Source organism: Bufo bufo, chromosome 1 (assembly GCF_905171765.1).
Source record: "Bufo bufo chromosome 1, aBufBuf1.1, whole genome shotgun sequence".
NCBI classification, from domain to species: Eukaryota; Metazoa; Chordata; class Amphibia; order Anura; family Bufonidae; genus Bufo; species Bufo bufo.
The window spans coordinates 842,175,240-842,194,438 of NC_053389.1; the positions used below are offsets into that span (position 1 = coordinate 842,175,240).

The 19,199-nt window shown below is 47.3% G+C and overlaps 1 protein-coding gene across 10 annotated transcripts in view; it reads right to left on the reverse strand.

Annotated features, from left to right (window-relative positions):
* Positions 1-19,199, reverse strand: part of LOC120986730 (monocarboxylate transporter 13-like) — a 144,714-nt gene that overhangs the window by 49,536 nt on the left and 75,979 nt on the right. For 8 of the 10 annotated variants that reach the window (XM_040415442.1, XM_040415436.1, XM_040415439.1 and 5 more), the window contains one exon: positions 2,343-2,546. In XM_040415442.1, coding sequence (XP_040271376.1) covers positions 2,343-2,541 — 199 coding nt within the window. In that variant the 5' untranslated portion in view covers positions 2,542-2,546. Of the gene's footprint in view, positions 1-2,342; positions 2,770-9,406; positions 9,428-19,199 lie in introns of those variants that run through there. The other 2 variants (XM_040415441.1, XM_040415435.1) reach the window with 2 other exon arrangements.

The following is a 19,199-nucleotide window of genomic DNA, read 5'->3' on the forward strand; positions in this document are numbered from 1 at the left end:
TGAGAAAAATCAACCCTTTAGGTAAATCTATGGAGCGTCACATATCCATAGAGTTCTCATACATTCTTAGATGTAACGTCACTTATGGTCTTGATTTCAGCCCTGAGACTTGTAGTAGGCTTAGTAGACCCGTGTGGGTATCCGGTGGATTAGGGCGACCCCAGATTTGTTTTAATATCAGCTCTGGATTTGGAGCTAAGTCCATGGGTCGGACTGAATGCCCATCTGGGATCACTGTCCAGATCGACCATAGAATCCCTGACCGTAACAACCTAACCACCGGACACAACTATATCTGCTGGGGGGGAGGGTGTGACATTCAGGACGGTGCAGCAATCCCTTTATCCATCCAGCTGTTGCTCAACTCCCGTAACCGGAAACCTAATGACCTTTGTGTCTCTCTAACTGGGCCCTATTACTGCTTGTGTGGGCAGGCTGCTTATAGAGTCATTCCCATGAATGCTAGAGGGTCATGCTCCTTAGTCAGGTTAGTCCCCACCTCCTACATTGCTGATGGTCACGAGGATCTGATGGTGCAGAGGAGGGTGAGTATGGAAGGAAGGACTAGGAGGGAGCTGTTCTCTGCAGGGGACCGTGCTTGGGCATGGTTTCCGGAATGGACCGGATGGGGTATAGAACTTATAAAGCGGCTGAACAAATTTTCTACCATAGTGAATGAGATGTTCAACGAGACAGTCGAAGCAATGAGAGAAGTCTCCTCCGAACAGCGACAGTTAAAAACTCTTCTCCTCCAGGAGAAGATGGCTCTCGACTATCTTTTAGCTGAAAAGGGGAGTTTCTTTGAATTCATCGGGGAGGATTGCTGCACCTGGGTGGAAGATACTGGTGACAAGGTTAAGGCCGATCTAGATAGAGTTAAGGTGTTACAGGGGCAAGCACATGTGATTGCAGATGAAGGTTGCAAGCCCTTTAAAGTTCTGGGGGGCTTCGGTGATATGTTGTTATCTATAGGATTATGGCTTAAGGAAATAGGAGTGTATGTCCTATTACTGCTGTGCTTTCTATTTCTTTTCTATGTGGCGGTGAGAATGACCTGCTGCTTGATGAATCGAGTCGCGAGGAGCCGTTCAGAGGACCACGTTATGATCGCAGAGAACCATCGCCTGGAGCAACCGGATTCTTACTCCAGGAGGACCAACCCAATAAGAACCCCCGCATTTTAAGGAACCGTCATGGAGAATCACCCTTTCTTTTGAAGGCATTTGTTTATTAGAGACACTTTAGAGACTTTTCACTGTCACCACCCTTGCCGGACGTTGCGGTCAAGCAACCGAAGAGGCCCAAGAATGATAGGCCAGGTTCTTCTTGTTAGTTCATCTGTAGTGTAGCATGTTCCCCTTTACATGTTTATTCCCTTTAGAGGTCTGGTTTGAGTGATTGTAGTGTTAGGAAGCCGCTGAAATGACGACATATGGCGAAAAAGGGGGGAACTGTTGTGGAAAAATTATTGTTCGCCGTATGGTCGCCATCTATCCTATGGAGATGCGCAGATTCGTTCGCATCTGCGCACAGACTTTCGCACGATGGTCTGGTCGTCCTGACCTGTAGCTGATTTGTGCCCGGCCTAGTATTACTGCAGGATACCAGTGTCATGGCGCCGGCTGACGCGGGAGGGATGGGGACCGTCGAACAAAGGTTTCTTCATCCATGAGGATAAGCACGGCAACGGAAATGGCGCGAATAAGTGTGCGAACGCGCGAACATAAGTTTGCGCGATCATTCACATCTTCGCCAGCCAATCACTTTATACCATAACCTGTCTCTCTATTGGTCATGATTGTAAGACCGCCTTCCAGCCAATCACTTCATACCATAACCTGTCTCCCTATTGGTCATGATTATAAGACCGCCTTCCAGCCAATCACTTCATACCATAACCTGTCTCCCTATTGGTCATGATTGTAAGACCGCCTTCCAGCCAATCACTTAATACCATAACCTGTCTCCCTATTGGTCATGATTATAAGACCGCCTTCCAGCCAATCACTTCATACCATAACCTGTCTCCCTATTGGTCATGATTGTAAGACCGCCTCCCATCTTCTGGTATAAATAAACCACGCCTAGCTGTTGGAAGCAGGCACATTATTGGATCCTACTTGAGAACGTCTCTGTGATGTTATTTTGGAGGAATTGCGCACACATCGACGCACACTACACCAAGGATTTCCCGATTGTACTTCTGGCGGTCGTTTTCGGTTGTGAGAACGAGACAAAGGAGCAAACGGCGATATCATAGCCAACCTCTCCATCTGAGCCATTTTACATTCCCTTACTTACACCAGACACACCCAGTCCGGACCAAATTATGCCATACTTACTCATCAATTGTTGTACTGCAACTGCACAAGATGTCACCCAAGAGACACTTCCAGCTGCTGAGCCAAAATATTCCAGAAATTCCGGGAAGAAGATCCCAAAGGAACGAAGGATCCCAAATACTAAGCCAGCCTGAAGGAAGCAGGAGAAGAGCAGTATGGCCCCCCACATGTCCTTTATATTTGGAAAGAGGGAAGACATCGTAACTAGAGGGTAAAAAAAAGAGAGAAAAAAAAAAAAGTTTAGAACAGAGCAGGGACTCTTAATCAGCACACAACAATGACGTGTGATATCTGTCATATCACCCATCTAACTGCGGGCAAGGGCGCCGGGCTCCCTCTTTCCCTGCCGCCATGCGCACAAGCACGGGCAGCAGATAGCTTAACTATGGTATCTGTGTTCCATGCCAGACTTCCCTTCCTGCTGGAGACTTGTACTGGTGTTTGAACTTGCAGCACATACACGCCCTCTGTCTCACCAGCCTAAGGCTGGATTGCAGCAGGCATTTAAAGGCGCTTGCTACCACAGGAAGATGGCTGAGCAACCTCATGTTTTAGCTTGTCTATCTCTAAGTGCTAAGGTGTCTCTCTTGTCTGCTTTGCTGCGTACCAGATCTTGCTTATTGAACTCCTGGACTTTGCCTGTTTGCCGCCTGCCTCAGACCTCGTTTATGAACTTTGCCTGTCTGCCGTCTGCCCCTGACCTCGTTTATGGACTTTGTTAGTTTACCACCTGCCTCTGACCTCGCTTACTGACTTCGATTGATTGCTGCCTGCCTCTGACCTCGGACTTCGTTTATGAACTTTGCCTGTCTGCCGCCTGCCCCTGACCTCAGATCTCGTTTATGGACTTTGTTTGTTTACCGCCTGCCTCTGACTTCGCTTACTGATTTTGATGATTGCAGCCTGTCCAGACCTGGAACCTCCTGGCCACGCAAGTCCCCTCGGTGCTTTCACTGAGTACTCTGACCCCTTGGTCAGCTGCCACTGACTTGGGGACTGCTCTGGAGTAGCCCCTGGCAACTACCCTAATGGCCAAAGCCTATCCTCACCATCAGAGGCTCCAGTGAAGACCAGGTAGTGACTTAGTTATGCCCCTCCAGAGTATACCCAGTCAGTGGTGCAGTGGGTCCACACCCGCTTGCATAACATTCTGCTCTAGAATTATGGATTCAAAAAGTCATACATTTTGTCAGAAGTGGAGCATCATCTCAGGCAGATAGGGTGGTTTTCAAGAAGCACCAAATTTACCAATCCTGAGTCCTGGGTTCAAATCTGCATGGAGTTTATCATTAATAAATAACTACACAGCGTCTCAGCAAATTCTGGCCAGACGTCTAGCCTCTTACCCACGTCTAATGTCTCACCAGGTGCCTGCCATGCACTTAGTGTCTCACTGAATGGCAACCACATCTAACCAGATGGCTGCCATGTATTTAGTGTCTCACCCAATGGCAACCACGTCTAATGTCTCACCAGGTGCCTGCCATGCACTTAGTGTCTCACTGAATGTCAACCACATCTAACCAGATGATTGCCATGTACTTAGTGTCCCACCCAATGGCAACCATGTCTAACATCTCACCAGATGCCTGCCACACATCCAGTGTTTCATCCGAAGGCAGCCACATGCCTCATGTTTCACCAGAGGCCAGCCATGCGTTTAATGTATTATCTGAAGGAAGCTACTTGCCTAATGTTCCACCAGATGCCTTCCCCCTGTCTAGTCTCTTACCAGATCCACATAGCAGCCACATGTCTGGCGTCGCACCAGGTGCCTGCTGCGCATCTAGTGTCTCTCCCAATGGCAGCCACATGTCTAGTGTCTCATCTAAAGACAAGTAGTATCACACTGATCACAGGAGCCACATGTAGGATCACATGAGTCCTGCTGATCACAAGAGCCACACATAGGATCACACTGATCACAGGAGCCATGCTACTCACAAGAGCCACATGTAGGATCACACTGATCACAAGAGCCACATGTAGGATCACACTGATCACAAGAGCCACATGTAGGATCACACTGATCACAAGAGCCACATGTAGGATCACATGAGTCATGCTGATCACAAGAGCCACACATAGGATCACACTGATCACAGGAGCCATGCTAATCACAAGAGCCACATGTAGGATCACACTGATCACAAGAGCCACATGTAGGATCACACTGATCACAAGAGCCACATGTAGGATCACATGAGTCATGCTGATCACAAGAGCCACACATAGGATCACACTGATCACAGGAGCCATGCTAATCACAAGAGCCACATGTAGGATCACACTGATCACAAGAGCCACATGTAGGATCACACTGATCACAAGAGCCACATGTAGGATCACACTGATCACAGGAGCCATGCTAATCACAAGAGCCACACTGATCACAAGAGTCACACGTAAGATCACACTGATCACAGGACCGCACGTAGGTGTCATGGTCCCTCCAGTGACAGAGGTTAGAAGATCTGAGAGACTGGCTGTAGGGCTGCAGTAAAATATTATTTTTGTAATCGAGTATTCTATTGATCATTTTTTTACGATTAATTTTGTAATCTAATAAGAAAAAATGAATTAATAGACTGTTTTCCTTTATAAAAACTCACCAGACCCCCTGCCATCAGTCCCCAACACCCTTAGTTCCCCCCTGTGCGATCAGCCCAAGTGCATCAGTTCCCCCAGTGCCATCAGCTCCACTATCCCCCAGTGCCATCAGCTCCCCCTCACCCCAGTGCCATCAGTTCCGTTCCCCCAGTGCCTTCAGCTCTCCCCCACCCCAGTGCCTTCAGCTCCACTCCCCTAGTGCATCAGCCCCTCCATGTCCCCCACTCCCCCAGTGACATCAGATCAGCCCCTTCATGTCCCCTAGTGCCATCAGATCAGCTCCTCCATGTCCCCTCTCCCCCAGTGCCATAAGATCAGCCCCCCTCTGTCCCCTACTCTCCTAGTGCCATCATATCAGCCCCTCCATGTCCCCACTCCCTCAGTGCCTTCAGATAAGCCCCTTCCTGTCCCCCAGTGCCATCAGATCAGTCCCTCTGTGTCCCCCAGTGCCATCAGATCAGCCTCTCCATGTCCCCACTCCCCCAGTGCCCTCCATGTCCCCCAGTGCCATCAGATCAGCCTCTCCATGTCCCCCACTCCCCCAGTGCCATCATATCAGCCCCTCCATGTCCCCCAGTGCCATCAGATCAGCCTCTCCATGTCCCCCACTCCCCCAGTGCCATCATATCAGCCCCTCCATGTCCCCCAGTGCCATCATATCAGCCCCTCCATGTCCCCCAGTGCCATCAGATCAACCCCTCCATGTCCCCCAGTGCCATCAGATCAGCCTCTCCATGTCCCCCACTCTCCCAGTGCCATCAGATCAGCCTCTCCATGTCCCCAACTCTCCCAGTGCCATCAGATCAGCCCCTCAATGTCCCCCAGTGCCATCAGATCAGCCTCTCCATGTCCCCCACTCTCCCAGTGCCATCAGATCAGCCCCTCCATGTCCGCTACTCCCCCAGTGCCATCATATCAGCCCCTCCATGTCCCCCAGTGCCATCAGATCAGCCCCTCCATGTCCCCCAGTGCCATCAGATCAGCCTCTCCATGTCCCCCACTCTCCCAGTGCCATCAGATCAGCCCCTCCATGTCCGCTACTCTCCCAGTGCCATCAGATCAGCCCCACCATGTCCCTTACTCTCCTAGTGCCATCAGATCAGCCCCTCCATGTCCCCCAGTGCCATCAGATCAGCCCCTCCATGTCCCCACTCCCCCAGTGCCATCAGATCTTTGACTCCATGTCCCCTACTCTCCCAGTGCCATCAGATCAGCCCCTCCATGTCACCCACTCCCCCAGTGCCATCAGATCAGACCCTCCATGTCCCCTACTCCCCCAGTGCCATCAGATCAGCCCCTCCATGTCCCCTACTCCCCCAGTGCCATCAGATCAGCCCCTCCATGTCCCCCACTCCCCCAGTGCCATCAGATCAGCCCCTCCATGTTCCCCACTCCCATCTGCTCCTCCATGCCATCCATTACCAGCTGTCCCCCTTCGGTGCCATGTCCACATCACCAGTGAAATAAAATACTTACCTTTCCTGTAGGGGCACCGCTCCACAGCTCCTTCCTCTTCTTCTCCCGCGCTGCACTGGATCCTGACGTCACAAAGCATCGGGTCATATGCGGGTTTACGTGCACTATGACCTGAAGATGTGTCAGGATCCAGTGCAGCGCAGTACGGGCCGGGGGGTGACCACGGAGCGGTAAGTAACTGCTCCGTGGTCACATGACACAAATGAATCCTCGCTGCAAAAAATTTGCATAGATGATTTTTTTTGTCTCTAATTCCTCAATTCAATTGAGTAATCATTTCAGCCCTAACTGGCTGCACGTTAGGTTATCTGACAGCCTATCTGTTGTCACTTGTTGTTGTTGGTAATGACCACACCTCTTGTCAGGAGTAGCTTGTGGTCATTACTGCTCCTCTATTTAGTTTGGACTCACACTTCATACCATGCGGTTGATATTCTCTGCCTGGAGTTGGAAGAGCTGGTGTGTGGTCCTCATCTGAGTTCCTGCTCATCCATTTTCTATTGAAGATAAGTGTACTTCTCTTGGTATTTTGTTGCTCCCATTTGCTCGTTGTTTACTAGGCCTCAGGGAGATGCTGGTTTGTTCATCTGGGAAAGAACCAGTGGTCTCAGAACCTGTCACTAATCCTAGGGCTTTTCAGGGTTACTAGGGCCTAGGTTATGGTGTATGAATATTCATACCTTCAAGGTCTATTCATACTGACAGGAGTCAGGGCTAGGTTTAAGGTTTCCTTAGGTGGTCACCATTTACCTTTCCCTAGCCTTGAGGCCTAGTTCCTGGTCATTTTCCTTTTGTTGTCATTCTGGTGTTCCTCCCCTCCACCTACACTGTGACAGTAGGATCACACTGATCACAGGAGCCATTCTAATCACAAGAGCCACACTGATCACAAGAGCCACATATAGGATCACTGTGATGACAGGAGCCATGCTAATCAAAAGAGCTACACTGATCACAAGAGCCACACTGATTTAATCTCCTGATACCTCCTCACCCATAATCTCCAGTCCACAACCTGTCCTCTTCATACATCTCTGACCTGATCTGATGCCTCCTCACACATAATCTCCAGTCCACAACCTGTCCTCTTCATACATCTCTGAACTAATCTCCTGATACCTCCTCACACATAATCTCCAGTCCACAACCTGTCCTCTCCATACATCTCTGAACTAATCTCCTGATACCTCCTCACCCATAATCTCCAGTCCACAACCTGTCCTCTTCATACATCTCTGACCTGATCTGATGCCTCCTCACACATAATCTCCAGTCCACAACCTGTCCTCTTCATACATCTCTGACCTGATCTGATGCCTCCTCACACATAATCTCCAGTCCACAACCTGTCCTCTCCATACATCTCTGAACTAATCTCCTGATACCTCCTCACACATAATCTCCAGTCCACAACCTGTCCTCTTCATACATCTCTGACCTGATCTGATGCCTCCTCACACATAATCTCCAGTCCACAACCTGTCCTCTCCATACATCTCTGAACTAATCTCATGATACCTCCTCACACATAATCTCCAGTCCACAACCTGTCCTCTTCATACATCTCTGACCTGATCTGATGCTTCCTCACACATAATCTCCAGTCCACAACCTGTCCTCTTCATACATCTCTGATCTAATCTCCTGATACCTCCTCACACATATTCTCCAGTCCACAACCTGTCCTCTTCATACATCTCTGATCTGATCTGATGCTTCCTCACACATAATCTCCAGTCCACAACCTGTCCTCTTCATACATCTCTGATCTAATCTCCTGATACCTCCTCACACATATTCTCCAGTCCACAACCTGTCCTCTCCATACATCTCTGAACTAATCTCCTGATACCTCCTCAACCATAATCTCCAGTCCACAACCTGTCCTCTTCATACATCTCTGACCTGATCTGATGCCTCCTCACACATAATCTCCAGTCCACAGCCTGTCATCTCCATACATCTCTGACTTAATCTCCTGATACCTCCTCACACATAATCTCCAGTCCACAACCTGTCCTCTCCATACATATCTGACCTAATCTCCTGATACCTCCTCACACAATCTCCAGTCTACAACCTGTCCTCTCCATACATCTCTGACCTAATCTCCTGATACCTCCTCACACAATCTCCAATCCATAATCTGTCCTCTCCATACATCTTTGACCTCCTCTCCTGATAGCTCCTCACATATGTTCTCCAGTCCACAACCTGTCCTCTCCATACATCTCTGAACTAATCTCCTGATACCTCCTCACCCATAATCTCCAGTCCACAACCTGTCCTCTTCATACATCTCTGACCTGATCTGATGCCTCCTCACACATAATCTCCAGTCCACAACCTGTCCTCTGCATACATCTCTGAACTAATCTCCTGATACCTCCTCACCCATAATCTCCAGTCCACAACCTGTCCTCTTCATACATCTCTGACCTGATCTGATGCCTCCTCACACATAATCTCCAGTCCACAACCTGTCCTCTCCATACATCTCTGAACTAATCTCCTGATACCTCCTCACACATAATCTCCAGTCCACAACCTGTCCTCTCCATACATATCTGACCTAATCTCCTGATACCTCCTCACACATAATCTCCAGTCCACAACCTGTCCTCTCCATACATCTCTGAACTAATCTCCTGATACCTCCTCACACATAATCTCCAGTCCACAACCTGTCCTCTCCATACATATCTGACCTAATCTCCTGATACCTCCTCACACATAATCACCAGTCTACAACCTGTCCTCTCCATACATCTCTGACCTAATCTCCTGATACCTCCTCACACATAATCTCCAGTCTACAACCTCTCCTCTCCATACATCTCTGATCTAATCTCCTGATAGCTCCTCACACAATCTCCAATCCATAATCTGTCCTCTCCATACATCTCTGACCTCCTCTCCTGATAGCTCCTCACACATAATCTCCAATCCATAACCTGTCCTCTCCATACATCTTTGACCTCCTCTCCTGATAGCTCCTCACATATGTTCTCCAGTCTACAACCTGTCCTCTTCATACATCTATGACCTAATCTCCTGATACCTCCTCACACACAATATCCAGTCCACAACCTGTCCTCTTCATACATCTATGACCTAATCTCCTGATACCTCCTCACACATAATCTCCAGTCTACAACCTGTCCTCTCCATACATCTCTGAAGTAATCTCCTGATACCTCCTCACCCATAATCTCCAGTACACAACCTGTCCTCTTCATACATCTCTGATCTAATCTCCTGATACCTCCTCACACATAATCTCCAGTCCACATCCTGTCCTCTCCATACATCTCTGAACTAATCTCCTGATACCTCCTCACATATGTTCTCCAGTCCACAGCCTATCCTCTGCATACATCTCTGATCTAATTTTCTGATACCTCCTCATACATAGGGGCACTATCATGTTACACATGCTTGGTTTGCCTTTTCATTATGTGTGTCCCTTCTCTCTTCCCCTAGCTTCTGCTCTCTCTCTTGTCTCCTCCCCTCTTCTTCATTCTGGCTTCACCCCTCATCTCAGCTACTTGCTCTGTTAGTTGCTCACAGCATGATTTTTTGACCTATCCATTTGTTCATCGGTGTATGATCTGCACAGTTTGGAATAAACTTCTTCACGATCTACAGGTTATGGTTACCGCTATCTCATCACAACTGTAAGTTACAGAGATCACACTTTCAATGCTTAGACTGGAGAGGCAGAACAGTCAAAAAATCAGTGAAGGGATCTTACAAGATCTGCAAAATATCTTTCAAGGGATCCTTGCTAGCTATGCATGTATAGTGAGATGTATATGGACACTGGAATATAGCAGAATATATGTACAAGCCTGTATACTCCAGCCAGCAAGTAAATCTCAGCATAAGATTCATCAGTTTTCTGCACAGATTATTGAAGAAACTGTCCATGCAACTGTTATATAATCAGCTCCTAGTCTGTATTGTCACATGCATTCTGCCTGCAAGTCAATCTAAGCTCTGTATGCAATCAAAACTAACTTTGCAGCAGCCATTGCTAAACTTCTCTCTGACTCCCCCTCCCACTGGTTGCCTAGGAAACCCTCTCCCAGAGCCAGAAGATTGATACATTTCTATGCAAACACATACCTTGTGATTTAACCCTCTGCTTGCCATCACAATGCACCAGCAAGGCAATGTACAATCTGAGGAACCTAATAGACAGCAAGAACCTGAACTTCCAACAGCTCAGGAGTCAGATCCTCAAGGCCACATAAAACAAAAACGTTTAGTGAAGCCAACCTGGAAAGTCCAAGAGAACTATGAGGCTGACAAAGAAGAACTGCTGCAGAACATCAGCCACTCATGGTCTAAAACTATTGAATGCATGTCAGCTCTGTCTCAACCAACTCATAAGGTATTGCACCTAGAGGGCGCTGTTAAGCAGTTGAATGCTGCCTATGAGAACTAAATATGCTAAATATGCTGATCTCGTAAAGCGGTACAACACAGAAAATTCCTTAAAAGAATTACAGGAATTGAATGAGCTCAATCTTGAAAGAGACGATCTAGTAATACAAACAAGGACAAAAACAGATGTAAAAATCGAATATCTCCATGAATCTAGATCCCATCTCTCCACAACGTCTAAGCGCTCCACACGATCTTCCAAATCCTTAAGATCAACATCTTCTACTCTCAGCCACCGTCTCATCAAAGCCCGCGCTGATGCAGAAGCTTCTAAAATCCAGGCAGTTTTCGCCCAAGAGAAAGCAAAAATGGAAGCTGAGGCTGCACAGAAGAAAGCGGAAATGGAAGCTGAGGCTGCACAGAAGAAAGCGGAAATGGAAGCTGAGGCTGCACAGAAGAAAGCTGAGGCTGCACAGAAGAAAGCGGAAATGGAAGCTGAGGCTGCACGGAAGAAAGCGGAGAGGGAAGCTGAGGCTGCACAGAAGAAAGCGGAAATGGAAGCTGAGGCTGCACAGAAGAAAGCGGAAATGGAAGCTGAGGCTGCACAGAAGAAAGCTGAGGCTGCACAGAAGAAAGCGGAAATGGAAGCTGAGGCTGCACAGAAGAAAGCGGAGAGGGAAGCTGAGGCTGCACAGAAGAAAGCGGAGAGGGAAGCTGAGGCTGCACAGAAGAAAGCGGAAATGGAAGCTGAGGCTGCACAGAAGAAAGTGGAAATGGAAAATGAGGCTGCACAGAAGAAAGCTGAGGCTGCACAGAAGAAAGCGGAAATGGAAGCTGAGGCTGCACAGAAGAAAGCGGAAATGGAAGCTGAGGCTGCACAGAAGAAAGCGGAGAGGGAAGCTGAGGCTGCACAGAAGAAAGCGGAAATGGAAGCTGAGGCTGCACAGAAGAAAGCGGAAATGGAAGCTGAGGCTGCACGGAAGAGAGCAGAAATGGAAGCTGAGGCTGCACAGAAGGAAGTGGAAATGGAAGCTGAGGCTGCACAGAAGAGAGCAGAAATAGAAGTCTTAGAAAAACAATGTGAGCATGCCAAAGACATGGCAAGACTAAGAGTCTTAGAGCAGGCTGTAAGTGACAATGAAAGAAGTGTCAGTAGCCGTCACTCTGTTATATCTCTTGGATCAGTGTCATCACGGACCTCATCAAAACTCCATCACTCTGTCATAGCAGCCAAAGAACTTAACCAAGGTGTTGTCTCTACATCTATTTCACCTTCTCAAGTGGCAGAAATGGGTGCGAATAGAAATGACCTACCACACTATCGCACTAACCTGCCACCCTCTAACCAATCCACTATTATGCGGCTACAAGCCAAAACACCTTTGGACCGTACACCAGCTCCAGTGTTAAACGCCTCAGCACCATCTTATGTTCCCAAGTCACCCAACGTCAATGTACCAGCTACTGCAACTAATTTTGTTCCGCCTGCAATTGTATACCCAAAGTCTGAAAACACAGACATGTCGCAGTTTGCCAAGTACATCCTTCGCAGAGAACTCACTAGGACGGGCCTCACCATGTTTGATGACAAACCTGAAAATTACAGAGGCTGGAAATTCACCTTTAAAGCAACAATCAGCGAATTAGATATCACTGTTGCAGAAGAATTGGATCTACTCATCAGGTGGCTAGGTCCTCAGTCAGCTGAACGTATGAAGAGACTTAAAACCGTTTACATTTCCAATCCTGCTGCAGGTCTCGACGCTGCTTGGGACAGACTTGATCATAGCTTTGGCAGCTCTGAGGCCATCGAAGATGCCTTACTCAAAAGGTTGCAAGGCTTCCCAAGGATGACAGCTAAAGACAATCTAAAGCTTCAAGAACTTAGTGATCTTCTACTAGAGCTTCAACTAGCTAAGGCTGACACCCACCTACCCGGTCTTAGTTACCTTGACACCCCTCGTGCAATCAACCCTATTGTCCTTAAGCTACCGTATGGCATCCAAGAAAAATGGGTTAGTCAAGGATCTTCTTACAAGAAAAGGTATGGAGTAGCCTTTCCTCCCTTTCCTACTTCTGTACCTTCATAAAGGAAATTGCGGACTCTAAGAATGACCCAAGTTTCTTCTACGGTGACTGTAACCCTCTTAGTCCACCTTCTCCAGGACTTGCAAACACGTGCATAACGCACAGAGACTGCAGGGGTCCAGTGTCAGTGAAAAGGACTGATGTTCAACCTGCACCTGCTACGGTTCTTCTGAAGACTGGACAAAACAAGAAACTTGAGGATCCGAATCGCCAAAGTCCCATACATAACAAGCCACACCCACTTAAGAAGTGCATCGGCTTCAGAAAGAAACCTCTACAGGAACGCAAGGAACTTTTAAGGGATTTGGAGTTTGTTTCAGATGCTGTGCTTCCACAGAACACCTGGCAAAAGACTGTAAGGCCGTCATTAAGTGCATAGAATGCGGTAGTGACAACCACGTTCAAGCCCTTCATCTGTACCAACACAGCACTACTCCATCCACTGACATTCCCCCAGGGCAAAGCTTGGCGGGGAGCACCCTGAACAAACAGCAACCTCCACCCCAGTGTTCTCAACATGCACTGAAGTCTGTGGGGAAGGACTTTGTGGGAAATCCTGCGCTAAGATATGCTTGGTTCGCAAACCTGAAAGGGCCGTAAGACTGTATACCATTCTCGACGACCAGAGTAACCGATCTCTCGCAAGTACAAGGTTCTTTGATCTCTTAGGCATAACAGGATGTGCTCTACCTTATACCCTAGGTACTTGTGCAGGGATTACAGAAGTCTGGGGTAGAAGAGCCAGTGACCTTGTAGTTACTCCTCTCAATAGCAACTTGGAAATACCCTTGCCTACTATCATTGAGTGCAATCAGATCCCAACTAACAAGGATGAGATTCCCACTCCTGAAGCTGCCTTGCACCATACTCACTTGAAAGACATAGCTGATCAAATACCAGCCTTTGATGAGAATGCTGATATCCTGTTGCTACTCGGGAGAGACATCCTAAGGGTGCACAAGGTGCGCCATCAAATCAACGGCCCACATGATGCACCTTACGCCCAGCATCTGGATCTAGGCTGGGTCATTATTGGCAACGTCTGTCGTAGCAACGCCAGGAAACCTCTCTCGGTTTCTTACTTTAAAACTCACGTCCTGCCCAATGGACGTACTACTTGCTTTCCAAGACAACAACATCACTATAGTGTGAAAGAAAGACTGTGTGTCAAAGGGACGCCGGAGCGCATCATACTCGATGATAGGAAAGCATTTATCTTTCGGGATGACAACATTGGTAACAGTGTTTGAAGTAACCACAAAAGACAATAAGTTAGCAGCCACAATGGAAGACAAGGAATTCTTGAGAACCATGAGTAAAGAGTTCTATCAAGATGATTCTACAGCTGGGTGGCTCCTCTACCATTCTGCACTCCAAGGAAGAGAATTCCAAATAATAGACAACACGCAGATTCACGGTTCATCTCTTTAGAGCGCAACCTGAACCGGAAACCGGAGATGAAGAAACATTTTATCGACTTTATGCAGAAGGTGTTTGAGAGAGATCATGCTGAACCTGCACCCCTGCTTATACAAGAAGAATGCTGGTACCTACCTTGTTTTGGTGTCTATCATCCTCGTAAGCCTGACCAGATTAGAGTGGTCTTTGACTCAAGCGCTCGCTATGAAGGCGTTTCTCTCAATGACAATCTTCTCTCTGGACCCAATCTGAACAACAACCTCTTGGGAGTCCTACTCCGCTTTAGACAAGAGCCAATTGCCATTATGGCCGACATTCAACAAATGTTTCATTGTTTCATTGTCCGTGAAGATAACAGAAACTTCCTCAGGTTCCGATGGTATCGCAATAATGATGTCAACAACGAGGTCATAGACTATCGGATGAAAGTTCACGTGTTCGGCAATAGCCCTTCCCCCGCAGTTGCCATTTATGGACTGAGAAAAACTGCCCAACAAGGCGAACAGGAGTTCGGGACGGATGCACGTCAGTTTGTGGAAAGGAACTTCTACGTGGATGACGGTCTTAAGTCCCTACCTACGGAAGAAGAGGCCATTGACCTTCTCACCAGAACCCAGAACATGCTCGCCACTGTCAACCTCAGACTACACAAAATTATCTCCAACAGCAATAAGGTAATGGGAGCATTTCCTTCCGATAATCATGCTGTCAGTGCCAAGGAATTCCAACCAGAGTCTGACCTTTCCCTCACACAACGCAGCCTTGGATTGCTGTGGGATGTTAAGCAAGATACGTTCACATTTCAAACATCAGCTTGCGACAAGCCCTTCACAAAAAGAGGAGTACTGTCTGCAGTGAACAGTATCTACGACCCTTTGGGATTCATAGCACCCTATAATATTCAGGGTAAGATATTACTCAGACAACTCACTACAGAGAACACTGACTGGGATACCCCTTTACCCAAGGAGAAACAACAAAGGTGGGAATCCTGGAAGCAGTCCCTCCAGGCATTGGAACAGTTCAAGATACCACGTTCTTACACTCCTGCGTCCTTGGAGAATGCCACCAGACTAGAGATCCATGTCTTTTCGGATGCATCCATGGAAGCCATAGCTGCTGTAGCTTATCTCCGAGCTGTACACTCTAACGGTGAAATAGGAGTAGGATTCGTCATGGGCAAAACCAAGCTAACTCCAAAGCCTGCACATACCATCCCAAGGCTTGAACTCTGTGCAGCCATGTTAGCTGTTGAAATTGCTGAGCTTATAGAGCAAGAAACAGACCTTGACATTGATTCCTTTGACTTTTACACAGATAGCAAAATCGTGCTAGGATACATACATAATCAAACAAGACAATTCCATGTGTATGTCGGCAATCGAGTGGAAAGCATCAGGAAATTCTCCACACCAGAGCAATGGCACTATGTACCCACCGACCTCAACCCTGCCGATATCATGGATATCCCCACCAGTACTCTTGAATGAAGAATTCTTCTCAAGGCCTGTAGAGTCTATCTTTGAACTTGTCCAGCCGGACTCTGATAAGGAAATCAAGACCATTGCAGTTACACTTAACACCTCTGTGGAAGCAAAGGTAAAACTGAAATCTCGTCGATTTGAGCGGTTTTCTAAGTGGTCTTCGGCTGTACGAGCGACTGCACAACTTATTCACATTGCTCATCACTTCGCAAGCAAGGAAAGCACAAATCAAGAGAGTCGTAAGTGGCACATTTGTAAAGGACTCCCCACTATTGCAGAGGTTGCTCAAGCGGAAAGAGTCATTATCCAATGTGTCCAACATGAAGTATATTCGCAAGAGATCCACAACTTGTCAAAAGGACTCAACCTATCCAAGGATAGCACTCTATACCAGTTGAATCCTATAATTGATCAGAATAAATTACTTCGCGTGGGCGATCGCATTGCAAGGTCTACCGCGATTAGCGAGGAGCGGAATCCTCTCATCCTTCCAGGCCGTCACCACGTTACTGCTCTTATAGTCAGGCATTACCATGAGCAAGTTCAGCACAAAGCCCGACACTTCACCGAAGGCGCAATGAGGTCTGCTGGTTTCTGGATAATCGGGATGAAAAGGTGTATATCCTCCATACTCCATAAATGTGTCAAGTGCCAAAGACTAAGAGGAAAGCATCTAAATCAACAAATGGCAGAGCTACCAACAGACAGATTGAGTACCGAACCACCCTTTACCAATGTCGGTATTGACGTTTTCGGCCCCTGGACCATAGTTACACGTAAGACCCGTGACGGAGTCGTTAATAATAAACGTTGGGCCGTGCTGTTCACTTGTTTGAGCATTCGTGCTGTGCACATTAAAGTTATAGAAACTATGGACTCTTCTTGCTTCATTAATGCCTTCAGAAGATTTGTTTCCATACGTGGACCTGTTAAGCTAAATAGATCCGACTGCGGAACAAACTTTACAGGAGCAGAGAAAATAGAGAACTTCTTTAATACCAACAAGTGTAAGTGGGAATTCAACCTGCCTCACTCTTCGCACATGGGAGGTTCTTGGGAACGCATGATCGGGGTTTCGAGAAAAATCCTGGACTCTATGCTGCTGGTTCACAAATCTCAGCTTACACATGAAGTCTTGGTCACCTTCCTTGCCGAGGTGTCTGCCATAATCAATGCTAGACCTCTGGTTCCTGTTTCCACTGACTCAGAGTCTCCAGTATTGCTAACTCCATCTACCCTTCTAACTCAAAAGATCGGAATATCCAGTATTCCCCCTCAGGACTTTGATTGTACCAATGTTTACAAACACCAATGGAAACGAGTTCAACATCTTGCTAATGCATTTTGGAACCGTTTGAAGATGGAGTACCTCTGCAACCTTCAAAGTCGCAGAAAATGGCAAGTAAGCAAACCCAACCTGCAAGTTGGAGACATTGTTCTCTTCAAGGATAAGGACGTTCATCGTAATAATTGGCCTATCGTCTTATCACAAAGACTATACCAAGTAACGATTGCAAAGTACGCAAAGCAGAAGTCAAGGTAATGAAAGAAGGTTCTGCTAGACACTACTTCAGACACATAAACGAGCTAGTACTGCTTCTACCTAAACAGGAAGATGAACTCCTCACACCAGCTTGATACAAAGGGAGGTAAGAAGGACTGGTGCTGTTGCTGCCTTCCCCTCTGAAGACAGACCTTCAAGGCAACCTGTTAAAGGGAGGTAAGAAGGACTGGTGCTGTTGCTGCCTTCCCGTCTAAAGATGGACTCACGGAACCATCTACTTCCTACCGTTCGACTTCAAGAGCTTTTCTACAAGTATTGAAGTAATGTTTTCTTGTTTATGTTCCTTTGTTTTTTTTGTTGCAGGTGTTCCAGTAGAAAAACATCTATATTTCATGGACTTGAACAAGGTTATTATTGTTATAAATGTTATTAGAAATCATAGATTTCGACGGGGAGTATCATGTTACACATGCTTGGTTTGCCTTTTCATTATGTGTGTCCCTTCTCTCTTCCCCTAGCTTCTGCTCTCTCTCTTGTCTCCTCCCCTCTTCTTCATTCTGGCTTCACCCCTCATCTCAGCTACTTGCTCTGTTAGCTGCTCACTGCATGATTTTTTGACCTATCCATTTGTTCATCGGTGTATGATCTGCACAGTTTGGAATAAACTTCTTCACGATCTACAAGGTGTCGTTTGGATCGAGTCACTGTCAGCCAATTCAACTAAGATTGATGGTTACCGCTATCTCATCACAACTGTAAGTTACAGAGATCACACTTTCAATGCTTAGATTAGAGAGGCAGAACAGGCACATATATTAAGACCGGTGTTTTAGACACCGGTTTTAATATAGTCCCATAGATGGTGGAGGATCCGACAAAGTTATGAAGAGGCGCAGGTCTATACATAACTTCGGCGCATTTAGCGCCCGTTCTAAATGTAAGACAGCTTCCTAGCAGTCTTACATTTAGACCATTTTCTAAGCCTAAAACAAGTGTAGAAAGCGGTAAATGAGATGGGCCGGCCCCTCCCCTTTCCCACCCACAATTTTAGACCTGGCGTGGGCGGGGAGAAGTCGTAAATAGTGGCGCAACTGACAGTTGTGCTGCCATCTGTGTCTGAAATACGCCTAATATAGGCATATTTCAGTATAATAAATGACCACCATAATCTCCAATCCGAAACCTGTCCTCTCTAGAGTTCGGCCGAACTTCCCGAAAATGTTCGGGATCCGAACTCGACCCGAACTTCGCCCCAAACCCGAACCCCATTGAAGTCACCCGAACTTTTCGGCACTAAAAAGGATGTAAAATAGCCCAGGAAAGGGCTAGAGGGCTGCAAAAGGCAGCAAAATGTAGGTAAATCCCCTGCAAACAAATGTGGATAGGGAAATGAATAAAAAAAATAAAAAATTAACCAATATCAATTGGAGAGAGGTCCCATAGCAGAGAATCAGGCTTTATGTCACCCACCACTGGAACAGGCCACTGTCAGATATTTAGGCCCCGACACCCAGACAGAGGAGAGAGGTCCCATAGCAGAGAATCAGGCTTCATGTTACCCACCACTGGAACAGGCCACTGTCAGATATTTAGGCCCCGGCACCCAGACAGAGGAGAGAGGTCCCATAGCAGAGATGAAGGCTTCATGTCACCCAACATTGGAACAGGCCACTGTGAGATATTTATGCCCCGGCACCCAGACAGAGGAGCGAGGTCCCATAGCAGAGAATCAGGCTTCATGTCATAGCAGAGAATCAGGCTTCATGTCACCCACCACTGGAACAGGCCACTGTGAGATATTTATGCCCCGGCGCCCAAACAGAGGAGAGAGGTCCCATAGCAGAGATGAAGGCTTCATGTCATAGCAGAGAATCAGGCTTCATGTCA